The following is a 20,234-nucleotide window of genomic DNA, read 5'->3' as shown; positions in this document are numbered from 1 at the left end:
ACACTTCTACCCCTCACCCTCACCCTCAGCTCCTTCTCAGCCTTGGCCTTCAGGGCAGTCTATTCCACATGAATAGTCAAGGGCACAGAAGAAATGTTTGCATACATTGGAAACTCCCATTTTCTAAAACCCGTAACCTGGCCATTTAACTTTTGATCACACAGGCCAGGTCCTCTGTACGTACCTGCTAGGGGATGTGGGTCAGGCACTCATTAGGAGGAAGCAGAAGAAAGGTTGAGATTAAGTTGGGAGGCAGTCCTGGAAAAATCTGCCTTTTTTTTTTTTTTTTTTTCCAGAGACAGTTCAGAAATGTTAAGAGAATGTAAGTATAGGAAGAATATGTGGACAGTGCCTAGTAAAACCAGTCCTAGGAGGGTAGAGGCTGAGTGAGAGGCAAACGTGGCAGAGGGTCTTCTCTGACACCCCATGGCAGGTGCAGGGTGGCCCAGGATGAAGGGGAGCAGTGCAGCCAGATGGAGAGGTAGGGGGTGGAAAGAGGCTTTACCTTCTGCATTAATAATCCGCCTCCCAACCTTTATACCCAAGTCAGAGGTTGGCTTGATTGAGTCCAAAGAAAAAGCCCAAACCCAGGCTCCCAGGCTCATCCCTGCCAACTTTGCCCTTCTACCCTGCTAGATGACCCAGGCAGTGCTTTGAGGCCTCTAAATCCCTGTGGCCGGTGCTGGCTCACTGCAGACACTTGAACATACAAGTACTGCAGATGTGTAAAGAGGAGTGTGAACCAGTCACAGCGCTCAAGGGGCTCTAAGGAAAAGCTGAAAGGCCTAACAATGTGATAAAAACTCAGGTTTTCTAATTCTGGAGTGCATGCTCTTTTGATACCTGTTAGCTGTGTGACCTTGGGTAAGTCACTTAACCTCTCTGAGAATAGATTTCCTTGTAGATTGAAGGCAGTAGACTAGGTTAGTGGTTTTCAAACTTTTCAGTCATGTTATCCTTTCTTTAAATGAGATCTTACTGGACAGCCAACTTAAAACTGTTTATTGGACTGTCCTAATTTGATGGAATACAAACATGACCAGCTTTACCTTTCCTCCAATCACTGCCTCAGACCTCTCCATTGAGCCTCTCCTTCTATTCCTTCGTACCATCTCAGGCAATCCTTGGTCACTTCCATCTGCTGAAAAGCCTACCCAGTCTGTTTCAGTTTAAACCTTCAATCTGCTATCCAGGGTAGTGTCCACATTCTCTCATCCTCCATTTCTCTGTTTCAGGTTTGATCCATGGTCTAAAGGACCCACAATGGGGAGCACAGGGTCTCTGCTCTTCTCTGGCTCCTCCAGGCCTCCACCTTCAGTTGTGGGGCAAGAAGTAGGGAGTAGAAAGGGGGGCAGTCTCTACTGCGTGGGGAGGTTCTGATCCTCCTGGGTGATGTCCTTGGTCCTTCAGGCATCCAGACGTGGCATAGGACCCTTCCCACCTGGTGCTGTAAGGTCTCCAATAGTCAGGCCTTGGAGACAGGGTCCTAGCAAGGTGGCTCAAGCTAGGCTGCCTGCATTGGTGCCCATTTGGCACACACTCCTCTGTGCCCTACCTGGCAGGGAGAGGCTGGCTGCCCCCCTGCTACCCTCATCCATCCTCCCCTCTTCTGCAACAGGGCACGAAGGCAGATCACCAATGCCTCTGTGTTGGTATAGGTCGGCTGGGGTATAGGTCGGCTCCCCTTCTCCTGGGCATGGAGGCCCCTCGTTGGGCTGGGTAGGGGCGGGAGCACCCCACCCTGCAAAGGGAAGTGCAGAGAGGTAAAAGCCACAGCTTTTCCCTGGGGCGATGGCTCCTAACCTGGGGATTCTCCACTTCAGCTGCTCATTAGAGAGCATGAAAAGCTTATTCAGAAATACCAATGTGCTGACCCCACTCCAGGGTGTATTTTGTTGAAGTTGGGGACTGCAGAAGGCAACCAGGGTTAGGAAGCACTGCCCTACTTGCAACAAATCCCTGTCCAGTGCTGGGAGCAGGGCCAGTTGGTCCTGCACCTTGACCTGGGAGGATCTAGGTTCTCCCTTTGTAAGGTGGTAGGGGGACTGAGGGCCTGACCCCTTAGCTCCGGGGCCTTAGCCAGAGCAGGTACCAGCAGAGTTTCCATTCAATGCTCCAGTTGAATAGCACCTTTCTTATGCAATCCTGCCAGAGCCTATATACAACTCAGTTGGAGTCGGAGCACCTTTGCTGAAGCGGGGGTGGGGGGCCTGGAGCCAGCAGTGATCCAGGGCTTTGCCAGCTGCATTGGAAACCCCCAGCAGTGAAATCATCACCTGGGCCCCTCAGCTCATTCTAAGAACCTCCTGTCACTATGTTGAAAGGTGAGGGAGTGGGAATGGAACCAGAGGCATGGGCGGGGTCTAAGAGAAGCAGACCAGGTGGCTCAGCAAGTCAAGGGAAAACCAGGAGGCACACAGCAGTAAGGAAGCAAGGTCAGGAGGGGACCTCAGACTTCCCAATCCTGCCGAGTAACCACCCCTGGGTCTGAACCCCCAGCAAGGTGTGCTCCTCCCATATGACCCTGAGCAGGGGGAAGAAGAGAGGCAGTGGCCTCAGGACCTGCAGCCGCCACCCCCTCCAGGGCCACAGGAGGAGAAATCCAGTGGGGATGAGAGGCCCACCACCGAGCCTCTCTATAAAGTCCTGGACACGCCTCTGAGCGAGGGTGACGAACCTACAACGCTGCCAGCCCAGCGGGACCACGGGTACAGTGTGCAGATGGAGGGCTACCTGGGCCGAAAGCATGACCTGGAGGGGCCCAATAAGAAGGCATCCAACAGGTATGTGAGGCAGGGGCCACCTGCTGGGAGAGGGGGCGGCTCCCAAGGACTTCTCCACCAACAGAGCCTCAGCAGCATGGGTATGTGTTGGGAGAGAGGGTGCCCTTTGTCTCTGGTCTGAGCACCCCTTTGGGCCAGCCTAGGGGCTACTTGGCACGATGGGAAAAGCCTATCTTCAGTTCCAGTCCTGAGTTCAAATCCTACGCCCTCATACAAGTTACTCAGCCTTCGTTTCCCCATTTGCAAAACAGGGATAACGATGATGATAGCATGCCTCTTGGGTACAGATACTGAGCCTGACACAGAGTAGGTTCTCAATAATACTAGTTTTTTTTTAATCCAGGGCTGGGTAACAGGTAGGTACGTCTTGGCAGTAACAACATATCCTTGACCAAGTCCCACTTTTTAACAAATCTGGGCCTCAGTTTCCCCCGCTGTAAAATAGGAGAGGAAGAATGGGGTCGGCATACATGCCTTCTGGAGGTCCCTCCCAGTGCTGTCATACAGCAATTCTGTGACCCTGAGGAACTCATTCGAAGGCTGTGCCCTTTCCTGGCCCTGAGGCAGTTATGTCCTTGAATTCGGTCTGTCCAGAGCTGCTTCTACCCAAGGTCCCTGGGGGCCTCTGTTTTTTGGGGAGCTTTCCAGGGTCCCAGGGACACAGGACAGCTTTGAGAGGTTGAAGCAGCCACATTCCCAGGGCTCCAGGGCTGCATACAGAACCTGTACTGGGGAGACAGGCTAAAAAACTAATTCAAATTTCAAAAACGAATTTGGGGGACCAACCACCCTGAAGAAGTCTATTGTTTATACAGAGTCCACCAGAAAAGGAGAAACTAGCATTGACTGAGCACCTACCATGCTAAAATCCTCACAACTGCTCTGTGCTATTGAAGATTCTATTTTCCAGATAGAAAAACAGAATCTCAGAGAAGTTAAGTCATTTGTTTAAGGCAGTTAAGACCCAGCTCCTTCTCAGCAACTGCCTTACTTGGGCTACAAGCTCAAGGAAGGTGGTGAGGGCTAGAGGAAAGGTCCCTGACCCTTCCTGGAGGATCTCCCTCTGGGTGTCAGAAAGCTGGGCTCTGTAAAAATGGCTCTGCAGCCAGCTTGTACAGTACAGGTCAAGTTCTCTCTCTGAACTTGCAGTCCTTCTTCCCCATGTGCCCCAAAATTCTTCACCTTCCTGCCTTCCAAAGGGAGGGAGGAGAAAGAGAGCAATGGGGGTTGGGAGGCGGGGGGGGGGGGGGGTGGCGCGAAGGAAGAGGAGGAGGAGTAAGAAAAGCTTAATGTTTCCCAGCATTCATTACTGTGAGGTAAAAAGGCAACCTGTTTCCCATTGGCCAGTCAAGGAGCTCAGGTCAGCCCACACATTAGCTTATGAGCTCATCTCCCAAACATCAGCTGAGTCTTGATTTGCACAAGTATGTATCTTTAAAAAGTGCTGGTGCAGTATACCGTGCATATCTCCATCGACAAAAACCCTGCTCTGTTCACTTCACAGTTGTGTGGTAAGGATCAAACATGCTAATGGATGCTCAAGTGCTTTGCAAGGTTAAGTTTACACTATTGGTCTTAGACTCAATAATTCTACTTTTAGAAATTTATCTCGAGGTAAGATCAGAGCTATAGCAAACATTTATGCATGAATGTTTATCCCATTGCTGTTTAAACTGCACTGTTTGAATTTCCAGTAATTACAAGGCCCACCAATAAAGGGATTATTTGTATATATGGTGGGATACCAGATAGCAATTCAAAATTATTTTGGGGAAAGATTTGAAGGATATGGGAAAACACTCATGATATAGTGTTAATCTTAAAAGGATATAAATAAAAGCAGGATATGAAATTAAATATTCAGTATAACCCAATTTTCATTATATACGTGAATAGAAGAAAATGTGAATGTGTGAATAGAAAAGACTAGAATATGTAAAATGTTAACAGTAGCTTTTGATGGTGGAATTACAGGCAGATGATTTTTATTTCCTTTCTTAACCATAAAATGTGTTACTATTTTTTTTGTAAGTTTATTTTGAGAGAGATTGAGACAGCAGGAGTGGGAGAGGAGTAGAGAGGGGGGGAGAGAGAGAATCCCAAGCAGTCTCCATGCCGCCAGCACAGAGCCTGATGTGGGGCTCGAACCCATGAAACCGCGAGATCATGCCCTGAGCCAAAACCAAGAGTCAGATGCCCATGGAAATGAGCCACCCAGGCGCCCCTAGTATACTAATTTTTTACAAAATGGTAAAGCTAGAATTCATTACAGAGCTGTCATAACCGGACCGTGGGGGACCTGCCTGACTGTTTCCACAGGTCCTGGAACAACCTGTACTGTGTTCTCCGGAACAGCGAACTGACCTTCTACAAGGACGCCAAGAACCTGGCGCTGGGGGTGCCCTACCATGGGGAGGAACCCCTGGCCCTGAGACACGCCATCTGTGAGATTGCTGCCAACTATAAGAAGAAGAAGCATGTCTTCAAGCTGAGGTGAGGCCCTCCTGGCCCGTGCCCATTCCCTGCAGGCTTAGTTTGGCATCAGTGGCTGGACAGGGGCCCCTGTAGGAGACCAGCTCCAGGCCTAGCATTTTTCAAATCAAAGAGGCTGATGGTCCAGATTTTTACCTGCCTCTGAGGGTTGTGGTCAGGGGGAGACTTGGGTCTGTGGGGTGAGCCAGCCCTCTGTCCAGGCAGAGGTGGCCACATGGCAGGAAACCTTTTTTTGTCCTAGGCTGAGCAATGGCAGCGAGTGGCTCTTCCATGGCAAGGATGAGGTAAGTACAGGGCAGCCTAGCCCAGACTCCTGCTGACAAAGCAGCAGGTGGCTCCCTCAGAAGTCCCGGGGCACCCCCCTCCTTTGTGGCCCATGACCCTTCTACGTTGCAGGAGGAGATGCTGTCCTGGCTGCAGGGCGTGAGCACCGCCATCAACGAATCCCAGAGCATCCGCGTGAAGGCCCAGAGCTTGCCCCTGCCCTCCATCACCGGCCCCGACGCCAGCCTTGGCAAGAAAGACAAGGAGAAGAGATTCAGCTTCTTCCCCAAAAAGAAGTAGCCTCTCTGGAGCCCCGCCAGCAGGACCGAGCTGTGCAGGGACTGGTGGGGCGCCTGGGGCCTCGGGCCTCAGCCCGGGGCCGGTCCTCCCCGCAGCCCACCGCCCGGGCCACCCGCTGCCTGCGCCTGCCTGCGCCTGCGATCCGGTGGCCTGGGCCCGCCGTGCCGCGATCCCTGCCTCCGCCCTCCGGCTGACGCCTGCCTCCGCCTTCGTGCAGTCCCGGTCCGGGGGGAAGGCCAGGGACCCCTGTGGCAGGAAATGGTTTCCCACGCACAGGCCTTCCTCTCCCACACCCCTCCTCCAGTATGAGGGCCCTCCAACCCCCAAGCCCCATAAAAGCTGGAAAAGAGAGAAGAGGTTCCTCAGACGCTGCCCACTCCCAAAGCAGATCTTGCTTGGGGCCACCTCCCCTTTGGTCACAGCCAGGGAAAGAGAAGAGGACACTGGAAACGCCTGACCTGCCCCTTAGGGGCATGAGGAAGGAGCTTCAGGTAACCACACAGGGCTCTAGCTCTAGGCAAGGGGCCCCTGGGGACCCAGAGGACACAATGGGCCTCCTCCCCACTGGGCTTCCTCAGAACTGGGACTCTCACTTCAAGGGCCACCTGATCCCTTCCCTCTTCTCTCTCTCACCAAAACAAACAAAAAAACGGTGCAGTCCAAGGTTGGTGGGTCTTATATGCAAGGGCCTCAGGCTGCCTCCGGTGCCCTCTGCTACCACCACAGGTGGTAAAAGGGAGGTAAAAGCTCTCAAGCTGGTCTTCTTAAAACAACAGAGCAGCATAAGGCTCAGAGGTGGAGGAGACAGACAGACCTGGACACTGCCCAGGGCTCTGCCTCTCCACTCTAGGACCCTCCCCACCTCCCCACCAAACCAGCACAGTACGATTCAGCCCCAGGGCCCCTCAGGGAGACAGTACAGATTCCTAGATACAAGAAAGATGCCCCAGCACCTACAGCAAAGCAGCCCAAAGCCCAATGCCCAGTGTGTCCTGTCTGCAGCTGGTACCATCTGAGGGTGCTGGCTGGACGGACAGCAAAGTTCATGACCTGTCACTCTGGGGTGGCAAAAGGAACCATACCTGGGTATTACCTCCCATATAACACAACCCCTGGACAGCTGGGACAAATGCTGGGTTTGGGCCCTGAGGGTATGGCACCCCTTGCTCCGCTTCTCCTGAAGGTCCTGGCCTTGGGTCGTGGGAAAGTCACATGGGTGCAGAGGTCACCCAACGTCCAACACCCCTCCCCCCTTCCCAAAGCATAGCCTAAAGGAGGCCTGCAACAACCTATTTGCCCAGGGATAGCCTTCCCCATGCTGTTAAGGTCAGACTTCTGGAGGGAAGAGGGCACTCGTTCCAACAAGGATCTCCTCCAGCACCCTGAAAGCAATACAGTGCCAGCCCAGCGTCTGGACTGGGGTTAGGTCCAAAAGAGGGGTCATGCTGGGGGCAGCAGGTGTTACCCCTGAAGAGACCATAAAAGTCCCAGGGGCTGCTGTTCCATTACCTTCCCCATGAGGAGGCTCAGACGCACCCAGATGATTCCTCTGGATGTGGGTGAGGCCCACATAACAATTCCAAGGGTAGGCATCCAGAGTCACTAGGCCTTCCCAGGAGCCCCTAGTGCAGGCACAGCTTAGAGATCAATACCACCCTGCCAAGGGGAAGCTAACTTCAGCAGACAAGAACAGGAGGGAAGTTCTCCAATAGAGCCCAGCACCCCCCAGATCAGGTGGCCCCACCTTTAGAGCCAGGGTCTTCACTTGGCCTCTCTGCATCTAATCCTGCATCCCTCTTTGCATCTACAGGAAAGCTAGTATATACCATTCACCAGCCTCTTTCTCCATCTGGGGAAACCAAGGCAGGAGGCAGTGAGGTGACCATACTCAACTGGTGATGAAGAAGGCCTCTAGTGCATCTGAGGGCATGTCCTGCTCCAAGGCAGATAGTGGCAAGAATCTTCCTCCTCTCCCTGGGCCAATCTTTAGGGAGACCAAGGACCACCCTGTCCCCTCCATGTGTGCCAAAGCTGCAACTGAGGTGAGACATTTCCAGCAAGTGACTCCATAGTCCAAAGAATGGAAGGATCCCAAAGGAAGAGGTAGGATTTCACCACCCCGGGTCCCCCAGACTGGCAGCCAGCTGCATGTGGCCCATCTATTGCCAGCTCCCCACATATCCCTCTCCCATCACGCAAGCCCCGAGGCACTCAACCGACAGGACTGAGCCTACAGGAGCCCAGCTTTGGGAGACTGTGCCACCTGGGGCTAAGCTCCTGGTGCCCTGGCAAGGTTTCTTTTTCCCCTCCTTCCGTTTTCTACTTTGTAGTCTTTTAACGGTATTCCCAAACTAGGTTGACACAGCTCCCGTCCACACCAGCATAACAGGCTTCCTCCCCAGGGCAGCTTACACGAAGCTCCTTCTGGGCATGGTCAGGCAGTCCTCCTTCCCTCTCTCTTTCCCCTTCACCCCCTGCCTGAACTGAGTGGCTGAGGGGGGTATGGAGGGTACTCAGGCCTCCCCCCGGCCCCCACAACTAGCACCAGTAACAGGAAGCTTGTGGAAGGCCCAGCGTCCCCACCACACCATTTCTCTTTCCTGCCTATTGGAGGGCAACCAGGGTCCCCGAGGTTGGTCCTGGATCTCTCTCCCCTCCCTTTAGTGGGAGCAGACAGGGATCCAGGACCATATGACTTGGTCCTTTGGACAAGCAAGCTCAGGGAGGACACAAGGGAGGAGGAGGCAGCTACACACGACTGCAGCCCTGTTGGGCACAGACCACGCGATCTGGGGCTGGCCCTGGGGCCAGCGGGGCCTTGTCCTCCACCTGCTCAAATGTGCTTCCACCAACCAGAGAAAACCCATTTACTAGTTTTTCTAATAAATCAATAATGCTCCATCTTTCTCACTGATTTGACTGGTTTTGTTTCCCTCTGAACTGGACCCAGGAAGGGTAGTTGAGCAAGGGGGTATCACCATGGAGACAAAGGGACATTCTCTGGATTGTCCCTGGAAAATCCTAGGCCACCACCCAGGAGCCGTGCTTTGCCTGAGACCGAGAGCGCTTGCTCATTCATGCGTTCGGCAAGCCTTTCCCCCCCAGAGCTCTGGACAGAGATCTTGGCCCTCACTTGGCCTGAGATTCATCTCCAGAGAGGCGATTTCATTTGGTCATTTGGTCCGGGGCGGGGGGGAGGGGGGGGGGGCGAAACAGGCATCGCCATTTTTCAAAAGGCTCCACTGACCATTCTCACTGGTAGTGAGAACCAGTGGGCTGGTTCAGGGCTCACCATCACGCCTAGATGGTTACGGATCACCTGGGGAAGGTGTTCACTGCAACTTCCCAGACCCTACCCCCTGAAAAGTCTGAGGGAGTTTGACAAGCTGTACGTCATCCATTTCCTTCGATTTGTAGATAAGGAAAAAGCAAGAGTTTCAGGTGACCCGGCTAGTTAATGGCAAGAGGTTGGGACCAGAACCTGGGCGTCCTCTCCAGTAAATTTATAGCTACTGAGCGTCATACCCCAACACACGCCTCTATCCTCAGCAACTGTGGAAACCGCATAACATTCAAGACAATGGGTAGAACACAGGCTAGCCCTGTCTGCTGCTGCTTCGGAGAGGCCTCCCCTGGCCTCCACTCTTCCCTTGGCCTCTTTAGACTCTGCACACCTGCCTTCAGGCCGAGTCTGTCCTCTGAGATCAGAAGCTCACGAAGCCCTGACCCACAAGACCTGTGGGAACACACGCCTGCAGGAACAGGGCCAAACAAGGCTGGTGCGCCACAGAGAAAGGGCAGAAAGAAAGCCCAATTAGAAACAGGCAGGCATTCCTAGCCCTTTCAAGAAAAGACCCTTTGAGAACGGGATGAAAACTGAGGTTCCATCCCAGAAAAAATGCACTTGCTCTCTTTACACAATATTGCAGGCCACCTCAAGACATGTCTAGGCTCCAAGTTTAGAATCCTTGCCTTTTAGGATGTCTCTTGGGAACTAGAGAGGGAGAGAAGAGTAAAGGGCACCAGACGTTGGAAACTTCCGCCTGTTAGAAAAACGTTCCATTCATTTCCCCCACCTTGTTTAGTCGAACTTTGGTCCTTGAGGAAGCTAAAACCTGGCCTGGTCCCTCCACCCCCAACTCCCGCCACCGACAGGATGCCAGGCTGGGGTAGACAGAAAACAAGTTCCCTCCTGCACACGCTGCTGCCCCAGCCTCCCCGGCGAGCACCCTGGTGCCTTATGCTTTGTGAGCACAGATGACAAATGAGTGACTGTGACAGCAACAACCCCCGCAGCCCGCCTCCTTAAGACATCCCTGGCCTTGATCTACCGTCCCCACCCCAGTGAGGCCCAGTGAGGAGCCACACACAGGCCGGTCGGTCAGCAGTGGTTATTGAACCATTGGCAAATAACGAAATGTATATACATTAGTGACAACCACAGGATCAGCAAGACAACCTACAAAAGTACCTGAACTGAGCGCGTTACATTCTTCACGGGAGAGGAATCCACAACAAAAGAACACAAACTCTCACGTGCACACACAAATATACCGCGGAATGGGAAGCAATAAATTATGGGCCTGGTTCCTGCCTGGATCCTAAGAAAAGACACAAAGAGGAAAGCCTCCCCAGGCCACCTCCCCACGACTCCTCCAGGTGGGCGCCTCAGCCCGGCAGTGGTCAGCCCAACACTGGAGGCCTGAGCACGACTTGCTCTCCCTGGGAAGAGGAGAGCTTAAATATTCAGCTTCTCACCAAAGAACTATATACAAGGGAAGTGGTCACACTGGCCTCGGTGGGAAGAAAGGCTCAACTGGGCCTGTGGAAAGTCGCCCCGAGCCCAGGGGTGCGCCAGCCGGTTCCCAGTGAAGACACTTGCCGGGTACCCCGGAGCATTCTTCCAGGGGCCCTCGTGAGCAGGGTGAGCCAGGCCTGAGGGCAAGCCTGCCGTGGTCCCTCTCCGTCCTTCCCCCCCCCCCCCCCCCCCCCCCCCCCCACAGCCACACGGCTCCTCCCTCTCCTTGGACTCAGAATCACCCTACAGAGTTCAAGGCCTGAAATTTCTCCCTCAGGTTTCTCACTCTGCCCTGCTGGCCTGGGTCCACTGGGTCTCTGGGACCCTCTTCCTTTGGCCAATACTCTGGACTCCTGGAAATCCCAGACTCCTGGAAATCCAGGCCCTGTCCCACCGCGGCTGCTGGTGAGCTTGGTCTCTGGCCACTGCCCTCCTCCAGCCCCGCAGCGGGGCAGGGCAGAGGCCCCTTCTCCATGACGATCACCCGCCCGTTGTTCTCCAGGGTGAGGTCTGCGGTGACATACAGGGCTTCCTCTCCGACCGGCCTGCTTTGGGGCAATCCCCCAGGAGGCTGGGGCTGGGTGGCCTCTGGGTCTGCCCGGCCCCTCTTGGCGCCCACGCTGCAGCAGCGGCCCACCTTGCCCGCCAGAGGGGGCTCCACCATGTTCTCTGGCACCGAGCGGCTCCGGTTGACAGGCTGGCCACGGGGCCGACTGCCCTCGGCCTGGAATGCCTCATCGTGGGAGGTGTACTTGGAGCAGAGCTCTCGGACATCAGGCCAGTTGAAGGTCTCAGTGTCGAAGGGGCTGAGGGGGCTTCGAGAGGAGGGCCGGACCCCAGGCGAGGTGGTCCTCGGGCTGGCAGCAGTGGGGCTGAAGGAGCAATGCCGAGGAGAGCAGGGCTTGGGCGGGCTGTGCTCCGGGGCCACCGTCTGCTCATCGTTGAGGAGGGACAGCACCGGCTTTCTCTTACCTGTGGGGAGAGAGTGAGCTGACTGACCCACTGGGCAGGAGGGGAGAGGGCAAGTGAGGACTCAGAACTGCCTTCTGCTCCCACTCCAGCCAGGGCTGCTTACTGGGGTTTGGGTTGTGATGGCAGAGAAGTCACATTCACCATCCACGGCCCCTTTATCGGAGGGCAATGGGAAGAATGAGGAAAAGGCAGTTGGACGTGGGGTCAGGAGTCACAGGAAAAGACGAGAGCTTCCTCCCCTGGAAGAGCGGGCCCATGGCCACGTTTCCCCCAGGTCTCTGCTCCACAGGAAGGGCCGGGGGAGCGCAGTGAGGGTGTTATAGCAGGGCCACGCACCGCCCTGCGTGTGGAGTCCAGCCCTCTCTTTGGTCTTGGTTCTACAGGGTCACCTTCCTCCAGGAGCCAACCTGCTCCTCAAAAGCTCTTCCACCCCAGACTTGCGGGAAGGGCCCACTCCCCACCCCCTCATTGTACCTTTGCCGCCCGAGGGCGCTCCAGCCTCCTCCTGCAGGCAGGGAACGGTGGGAGCCGCCTTTCCCCACTGGAGCGGTGGCCTGGCTGGCACAGATTTGCTCTTGATCCGCAGGCTGTACTGGCGGGCCAGCTGGTAGACCTTGTTCTTGACTCGCTCGCTCACGCGGCCATCCATCACGTGGGAGAGCTGGACGATGCGCGGGTGCAGTGGAGCCACCAGCTCCCCCTGGACGTCGCCACTCAGCTCCTTCACGAGCTCCTTCAGCTCCCGGGCCAGGTGGGCCGGGCTGGGCCGCTCCGTGGGGGAGGCACTCTCAGGGGAGGCGGCGGCCGACTCCTCGGTGATGGCCCCCAGTTCGTGCTCCTCCAGGATGAAGAGCGGTTCGTGCAGGTCAAAACCATTGGCCTGGCCTTGGCCAGGCCCCTTGTGAGAGCTCTCCCCGGGAGACTCCATTCCCTCCCAGATCTTTACAATTTCTGAAGACGGCCTGAACTCAGCATCTGTGATAGGAGCTGGCTCCCCAGCGCTCGCCTGGCCGGGGCCTGGGAGGTCAAACATAGCCCACGAAGCCGGCCGGGAGCCCACCTGCCTCCTGTGCCCCAGCGGAGCCGTGGGCTCTGGGTCCGGCCTGGGAAGGCTGTTGAATCTGGAAACGGAGTTCCTCACCAGCCCTTTGGGGATGTAGGAGAGGCTCTCTCGGCGCCGGATGCTAAAGCCCGCGTCATGGTGCTCCGCGTTCTCATAGTAGCTCTTGATCTTGTCCAGCAACAGCCGGTCTCGGGTGGAGAGTGCCGATTCCTTCTTCTTACAGGAAGACCTGTCGGGCTCTGCAGGGCAGCCTGGGCTCGGGGACTCCGTCCCGTTGACCGAAGGGCTGCTCTCCGTGGCCATGCCCACACCGCTGTCCACCTCTGGGGGTGGCTGCGAGCCGAGGGCGTCGGTGGTGCTGCCACGCCGGGCCGAGCCCTTCTCGCTGCCCTCTAGGCTGAGCACGCTGCTGCTCCGGCTTGTCAGCCTCGGGCTCCCAAAGCCGCTGGCCTTGCCATCCTCCAGGGCCAGGCTGCTCCGCCGAGAGAAGCTGCTGACGAACCGCTCGGCAATGATGCTGGCCTGGTCCAGCACAGAGGGTGGCAGGAGGCTCTCGGGCTCCTGCGTGGCACCCATGTCCTCCTCCTCCTCCTCCTCACTGCTCAGAGTCTTAAGGTCCTCGGTGCTCTCGGCCACCACAAAGTCCACCATGTCACCCGGGGGGGCCATCCCCAGCAGCTCCTGGTGGGCATCAAGCTGTGTTTCCAGGACTTCTGGAGACTCCATGTCTGAGGGCACCTCCTCGATGCTGGCAGCTTCCACAGCAGCAAATACTTCCTGCTCTGTCTCAGGCTCAGGGTCTGGCTCAACCTGGGATAACAGAACTCATGTGAGCCAAAACCCTCCCTCATGAGATCCAAAGGATAAGCGGACAGCACGACCTGCTCTCTCGGTTCAGTGAGAGGGCATGCAGTTTAGGACCAAAGGCAATGAGAATGAGCACAACTCAAGAGTGGGGAAACAGGTCCTTAGAGAGAGGAATGTGGTGATGACCCCCAGCCATCATGCAGCGAGGGGGCTTGGGTCGTAAAACCCAAGGACAATTCTAAGAACACATATTGGGTGGTGTTGGCACCTCTCAGTGGCAGCCTGCCTGGGAGCCAGAGGGACAAGGTGGGAGCATACAACACACGGTATGCCTGATGGAGAGGCAGCTTCCCTAAGGCCCTAGAGGCCACATGGGGGTTGTTCTGGGTTCAGACCCACCTTCCCTGAGGGGTAAGGACCTCCTGTGTGGATGAGGATCCACAGCGCAACAGGACCCCATGCTAGAGTCCTGTCAGAGGGTGAAGACCGGCATCTGGCTCCTACCAGCCAGCCTCTGGCCCTATGCACAACTCTGCAGATGCCCAGCAGACAGGCAAGGAAGGAAGCGAATTCAAGAACTTCCTCCTGACCACCTTGAAGGTGATCTGAACCACGAAACCAGCCAGTACAGGCAGCCTTCCACAGGGACCTTCGGGAAAAAGAGCAAACATGCTACATTCTAAGGAATCAGACCCGATTCCAATGGTTCTAGTCCCAAGTCTGCAAAGCAGGACCCATGGTTTAGGCCTGCGTGCCAGGAAGCGGAAGGGGGGCTTCTGAGTCACAGGTTCTGACCTCAGCTCTGCCCCTCGGCAGCTGCCCGATGTCAGGCAAGTCACTCAACTTCTCTCAGCCTCTTTCTACCTGAGCTGCTGCAGGCAACAGAAGGAAGAAACAAAACATCGGACAAGCAGGAAGTGCCCAGTAGATGTCAATACCCAGGTGGGCACAGGTGTGACTTAAATGTCTGGCATGCTGGTGGGGGCAGGGCCTTACGCCCTGTATACCAGGAGGCCTGGCTGAAGGGACCTAAAATCTGGTCACTTCCACGAATATGGCCCTTGACGAGAGTCTGCACCTGCCCAAAGAAAGGAGCTGCCCGCTCACACTACCACACGCTCACAGGCCAGACAGGCTTCCTAAAGGGGTAAAGAGTCCTGGGGCGTGGAGGAGGGAATCTGTCCCCACGGGCCCAACAGGAGAGCCCGTGCCCGGAAGCCCCACCTGCGGACCAGGCGCTCCGGGCACTCCTGCACCGTCCCCCTTCTGCCTGCCGGCCACTCACCTCTGGCAGCGAAGAGGTGGACTCAAAGCTCATGCGCTTCTCAGCACTAGTGGGAGACCGGCCGCCGGGCCTTCTGCGGCTCTTGGGGCCTTCAGACTCCCTACGCCCCTTCTCCTGCAGGAAGCAGAGGGCCATCATCAGCTCCTGGGACAGCTGGGAGCTCGTCCCTTCTGCAGCCCAACAGGGGCAGAACCTTCTGAGCCCCCAAGGCGGCTGGGCTGTATCGAGAGCCAGCCTGGGACCTGAGCCTTTCCACAGTCAACCTGAACTGCAAGGTCGGGGGATGCAGAAATCCCTGCCAGGTGCGCAGCCTCAGGAAAGTCCGACCCACCTGCCCCTTCCAGCCCCGCTGTGTGCTGGCTTCTCCCCCTTCCCCACCGCCCCCATCCCATTAGTCATGCTCACTGGGGAGTAAGCTAGTTCACGCCCAGTACTGGAACAGCACATGCCAGGGGCTCACCGGGGCGTGACAGCAGGCGAGGGGTTAGGTGCTGATGGCAGGAATGAAGGAACAGGATGGAGGGGTGGGAGGGCAGGGGAGAGAACTCCCGGATGGGCATGCACTCGCCAGGGAACATGCAAGGAGGAGGGGAGATCAAAGAGACACCTCACCATAGCGCCCCGGGAGAAAAGTAAAGCGTTGGCCCGATAGTGCCAGCAGTGGAGGGCGGCCAGCAGGGAGCTGGCAAAGTCGGCTACCTGCTCCGCCACTGCCAGGCTCTCCTCCTCCTCCTCCTCCTCCTCCTCCGAGCCTTGGGGCTCCAGCCTGGCCCCCTTCTTGCTGCCTTCATGCCCTGCCAAGTCTTCCAGAGACACCTGAAAGGCCTGCTCCTCCTCCTCCTCCTCCTCCACCACCTCCTCCTCCTCCTCCTCCTCCTCTTCCTCCTCCTCCTCCTCCTGTTCCTCCCGGGCAGCCCCTTCAGCCTCTGGCTGTATGCCCTGAGCACGAGGAGGCCGCCCAAAGTCCAGGAGAGCGCCGGCACTGCCTGCATGCTGTTCAGAGCACAAGACCCCTCGTGACCAGCCTCTGGGCAAGCCCCCTCCCTCCTCCTGCCAGCGGCTGGGGGTGGGGAGGCTTTACCCAGAGAAAGCCACACTTAAACACCCAACCCCTGGTGTCCACCAGGGCCCAGTGAGGGTGGGGGTGGGGGTCCTCAAGGTGGAAGGCTGGGACCTGGGAAAGCTGGGGCTGGAGCCTGGTCAGGAACTCAAGACCCAGCGAGGTCTGCCTGCCCCAGAGAGAGAAAATGGAGAAGATCCAGTCTGGGCCACCACCAGGGTACCATTCCAGGAAAAGGGTACAGAAGGGTCCCCAGGGCAAGGGCCATGGCTTATTCGTCTCTGTGACTCTCAAGACAGAGGCCGGCACACAGGAGGTGCTCGATAGGTATTTATGGAATGCATGAAGACAGTGAGAGCTGAAGGGGCGAGGGCGATGACCCGGCAGCCCCACCCCCCCTCCGTCAGGCCAGTCCTCTCTGCCCATCGGCCTTACCTTCATTCCCGCTGTTCCACCTGCTGCCACCACAGGGTCCCAGCACGCAGGCAAGGGAGAGGGGAGAAGAGATGGGTAAGCAAGAGGAAGAGCCTCTTTATAGAAGCCAGGAGCCCCCTGGGGAAGGGCTCCCACTCCCAGAACCCTCACCCGGTCTCCTGGGCTTTCAAAGGAATGACTGGCAGAGCAGAGGCCCTGGGAGATGCAGAGCGGCATGGGCCTGTGTGCGTCACTCTCTCCTGCTGTCCCCCGAGGACAGGGTGCAAGGAGTGTGTGAGGAGGAAGGACTCAAGCCCCCTCCCCAGACAGCAAGGGATGAGGCCCACCTCCAGGGAGGAAGGAGGAAGGGAGGCAGCGTCCCCTCTAAACTGTCCTCAGTACCCCCACCCAGAAGGCTATCTGTGTCACCTCCCTGCCCCTACCCTAGAGCTTGCCGGGAAGGCCCGGCCATGCTCACACTCACCTTTCTCACTGAGTTGCCTGAGCAGGTGTCTGGTGGGCTCTGAGAAGGAAAGCGAATGGACAGTCAGTGCAGGCCTGGAAACAGCGGTGCCTGGCCCTAGTCCCATGCTCACAGCGCCACCGACACCACCAGCTCAAAGTTCCCTCCAGCTTGGCTGCCATTCAGCTCTGGGGCTCCGTACCTACCACACAGGGAAGCAGGGCCCGGGCCACCCCCAGCCAGCACCAGGAGCAGCTCTGCCCACAATCGCTGCGTTAGTGTGCCTCACCCAGGGCCCTCAGTTCCGGAGCCAGAGCCCCATGCTGCCTCCTAGGACCAACCGGCCACATCTCTGGAGATGCCTGGCTCTACCTCAAGCCCCACCCTCCCTGCAAGAAGCACATCAGCGCATTAGCGACACCCGAGGCCCGGCCCCCTCGCAGCACCCCTGGCTGGAAAGCAGAGGTCGCACCCGACTTCCTACGGCCCTTAAGGCCTGGCTCCGTGAAGCCTCGCTGCCCGCTGGGGAGTGATGCCCGGCTGAACGGGGGCTGACCGGGCTCTGGGAACAAGATACAAAACACACCCATTAGCCTGATGGTGTCAGCACCGTGTACCCCAGCCTTTCTGGAGACAGACCTGAGACAGACAGGCAGGGACGGGAGGACACGTGTCAAGGGACCTCTCCACGCAGTCTTGACCTTAGCCCATACTGTTCTTGCCCCACTGGTGTTAACTGGGCAGCCCACTATAAACTTGGGGGGCAGAAGGAAAATCTACCGAGGTCTCCGGGCTGTTCCCAAGCAGGGGAGCACGCTGAAGTTTTTTCCACTGAGGTGTGGGTGTGGGTACGCGCACAACATAAGTAAATGTTAATCTGACTGTTTTTTTTAAGTGAGAAAAGCAGAATGCCCTACTCTTTCATCTTAAAGCTTGTAATCAAGAATATTTTGTAAGTGACAAGTAATGACAGCAGCACCTTCCGTATCCAGAGTGTACTTCTCTGCCCAGCTCAGCAGTCTGGAAGGAGGAGGCCCGGAGGCAAGAGAGTAGGTGGCTCCATGCGTCACGGCAGTGCTAGCACTGGGCCTGTGTCTCCCTCTCAGCAACTTCCTCCCCTCCTCTTTTTTTTTTTTTTTTTTTAAACACTTTTTTAAAAGTAATCTCTACACCCAGGGTGCCTGGATGGCTCAGTCAGTTAAGCGACCGACCCTTGATGTAGGAGTTCGAGCCCTGCGTCAGGCTCCGTGCTGACAGTGTGGAGCCTGCTTGGGATTCTCTCTGTGTCTTTCTCTCTCTCTCTCTCTGCCCCTGTCACGCACGCTTTCTTTCTCCCCCTCAAAATAAACTCAAAAAAAATTATTTTAATAAAAAAATAAAATACTCTCTACACCCAACATGGGGCTCAAACTCATGACCCCAAGATCAAGAGTCGCATGCTCCACCGACCGAGACGGCCAGGGGCCCCTTGCCGGCCTGTCTTTACCCACACTTCTTACAAGTTCAGTCAGCTGATTTCAAACAACACAAGTGGGGAGAAGAGCTACAGGCGAGCACACTACCACAGACGAGAACCAACGCTCCGGGGTAAGGACGGACACCACATGACGAACGCCACTGCCCTAGCGGTTCACAGGCCGCAGCAGTCTCCAGAAAGGGGAAAGTTCAACTGTAGTCAGCATCCTCTACCCTGAAAGGCTCAAGAGCAGGCAGCATGTTTTAGAAAGATGTTTGTTTCGGGGTGCCTGGGTGGCTCAGTCAGTTACGTGTCTGACTTCGGCTCCGGTCAGGATCCCAGTGTTTGAGCCTCACGTCGGGCTCTGTGCCGACAGTTCCGAGCCTGGAGCCCGCTTTGGATTCTGTGTCTCCCTCTCTCTCTGCCCCTCCCCTGCTTGCACACTGTCTCTCTCTCTCTCAAAAATAAATAAACATTAAAAAAAAAAAAAAAAAAAAGATGTTTGTTTCATAATGGTTGAAACTAAAGTATGAACACAAGTAAACAGAACACGACTCTGTCCGTGTTCATGGGCTAAAGTCTCGGTCTTGTGGAAACTTAGCTCTAAAACAGCTCATTTCCCGAGTGCCTTGATAGCTGCAGTTTGGACACTGATGTTATGACAGGCGGTACTGCTGTTTCAACCACCACCACCATCATCACCTCCATGATCCAGAAGCTTCCAATGCAAAGCTATGGCAGGTTAAAGGGGAACGCTAGAAGGGCGGAAAGAACATTACAGAAAAAAAGGAAAACAGAAAGGGCCAGAAACGTACGAAGTAACACCCTCAGTCTGGGGCTTTTAACAATACAACATCGTAAAACTTTTGCAACCATAGCAAATTTGCCTAGGGTTTAAGGTCCATTGGGAGGAACACATAACAAAGCAAAATCACAAAAGCTTTCCAGAGACCGCTTGGTTCCACCTTCCAGAAAACCAAAGCCCACGTGTCAACCCACATAGTTGTTCAGGGGACCCGTGGGTCACAGCCAAAGCCCAGTGCACCACGGAGATCTAAGCCAGGACAGTGCTGCCCATACTGCCGAATCTTCTCTCCAGGGGTTTCTGAGACATTTCTCATTCCAACTCTCACCTCGTCTATGTCTGGTAGGTACCAGCTGAGGCTAAGTCTGTCCCTGGGCCTCTGACTGAAGAGTACAAACAGACGAACAGACGTAGAATACACACACTTATCACCCCCAGAGCTAAGAACAAACGCAAGGCTCTCTCTTTTTCAACAGACGATTCATTCCAGTAACTCCAAGTACATAGCAGCAAGCCCAGTCATGGAAGAAAACCGAGCAGAGGAAAACTGAACTTTTCCTGAGACCCAAAGTAAATATTTCCTGTCTGGATTTGGTGCCACTTGACGTCTAACTCGTTTTCCCCATGTTCTGCCTCTGCTCTGCTCCAGAACTGGGCTGGGGATCACCCATGATGTCTGAGCGTCACTCCTGGCTGGGCTCCAGGATTCTGAGTGGCCAAGGAGCAAGGTTTCAGTTGCGGGAAAGCTAAGGGGCACTGAGCCCTGAGTAAACCAGCATTCCCAGGGTGCGGGAAAAGGTGGGCTGCCCAACCCTGGGGCACAAGAAGGGCCCGAAGCAGGAGCACTGGGAGGGGGTGCTCTACATGTGCCCAGCAACCCTCCCGGGACCTGCCCTTTCCCAAGATGTCCGGAGAGGTGGCAGCCAGCCCCAAATGCTGCCGCACACAGTCCCCCTCCTGGCCCAGAGTCCTCCGAGGAAGCATCTCTGCCCACACAGCCCTTTCCTTACCAGACTGCCGGCGCCCCTGCCGCACGTGGGTGGACACTTCGTCCTGGGAGGACCAAGCCTTCTTCAGTCGCTCCGGGCTGCAGCGGTACCGACTGGGATCTGCACACGAGATTCACAATCAGCCTTGGCCTAGACTCTGACTGTACGTGACCACACCTCTGCTGCCCGCCCCAGCTCCAGGGGCCAGAAGCCTCCAGAGCTCCCTTCTCTTCCATCTTCCATCCAGGAATGTGAGGCACTAGGAGTCGCACCTGCCAACAG

At 56.0% G+C, this 20,234-nt stretch overlaps 2 protein-coding genes across 13 annotated transcripts in view; one reads left to right on the top strand and one right to left on the bottom strand.

Moving 5' to 3' along the window:
- SPTB (spectrin beta, erythrocytic) overlaps nucleotides 1–8,741 on the top strand; it is a 129,299-nt gene extending 120,558 nt beyond the window's left edge. The window contains exons 33-37 of one of the 2 annotated variants that reach the window (XR_006705092.1): nucleotides 2,533–2,783; nucleotides 5,103–5,276; nucleotides 5,518–5,560; nucleotides 5,673–6,331; nucleotides 7,651–8,741. Coding sequence is in view for 1 of the 2 variants with exons in the window: in XM_045451236.1 (XP_045307192.1) it covers nucleotides 2,533–2,783; nucleotides 5,103–5,276; nucleotides 5,518–5,560; nucleotides 5,673–5,840 (636 nt within the window). In the remaining variant the exon portion in view is untranslated. Of the gene's footprint in view, nucleotides 1–2,532; nucleotides 2,784–5,102; nucleotides 5,277–5,517; nucleotides 5,561–5,672 lie in introns of both variants that reach the window. The other variant, XM_045451236.1, reaches the window with a different exon arrangement.
- A 1,478-nt stretch (nucleotides 8,742–10,219) lies between these two features.
- The window catches only part of PLEKHG3 (pleckstrin homology and RhoGEF domain containing G3), a 41,879-nt gene continuing 31,864 nt past the window's right edge, over nucleotides 10,220–20,234 (bottom strand). For 2 of the 11 annotated variants that reach the window (XM_045451239.1, XM_045451237.1), the window contains exons 12-18: nucleotides 19,974–20,072; nucleotides 16,724–16,762; nucleotides 16,261–16,280; nucleotides 15,378–15,758; nucleotides 14,766–14,879; nucleotides 12,085–13,483; nucleotides 10,220–11,610 (exon numbers count right to left, since the gene is read on the bottom strand). In XM_045451239.1, the coding sequence (XP_045307195.1) occupies nucleotides 10,877–11,610; nucleotides 12,085–13,483; nucleotides 14,766–14,879; nucleotides 15,378–15,758; nucleotides 16,261–16,280; nucleotides 16,724–16,762; nucleotides 19,974–20,072 (2,786 nt within the window). In that variant the 3' untranslated portion in view covers nucleotides 10,220–10,876. Of the gene's footprint in view, nucleotides 11,611–12,084; nucleotides 13,484–14,765; nucleotides 14,880–15,377; nucleotides 15,759–16,260; nucleotides 16,284–16,723; nucleotides 16,763–17,174; nucleotides 17,265–19,973; nucleotides 20,073–20,234 lie in introns of all 11 variants that reach the window. The other 9 variants (XM_045451246.1, XM_045451241.1, XM_045451245.1 and 6 more) reach the window with 5 other exon arrangements.

The sequence above is a fragment of the Leopardus geoffroyi genome, chromosome B3 (assembly GCF_018350155.1).
Source record: "Leopardus geoffroyi isolate Oge1 chromosome B3, O.geoffroyi_Oge1_pat1.0, whole genome shotgun sequence".
In the NCBI taxonomy this organism is placed as follows: Eukaryota; Metazoa; Chordata; class Mammalia; order Carnivora; family Felidae; genus Leopardus; species Leopardus geoffroyi.
Note: the sequence above shows the minus strand (reverse complement) of the source record. Positions and strands in the feature narration are given on the sequence as shown.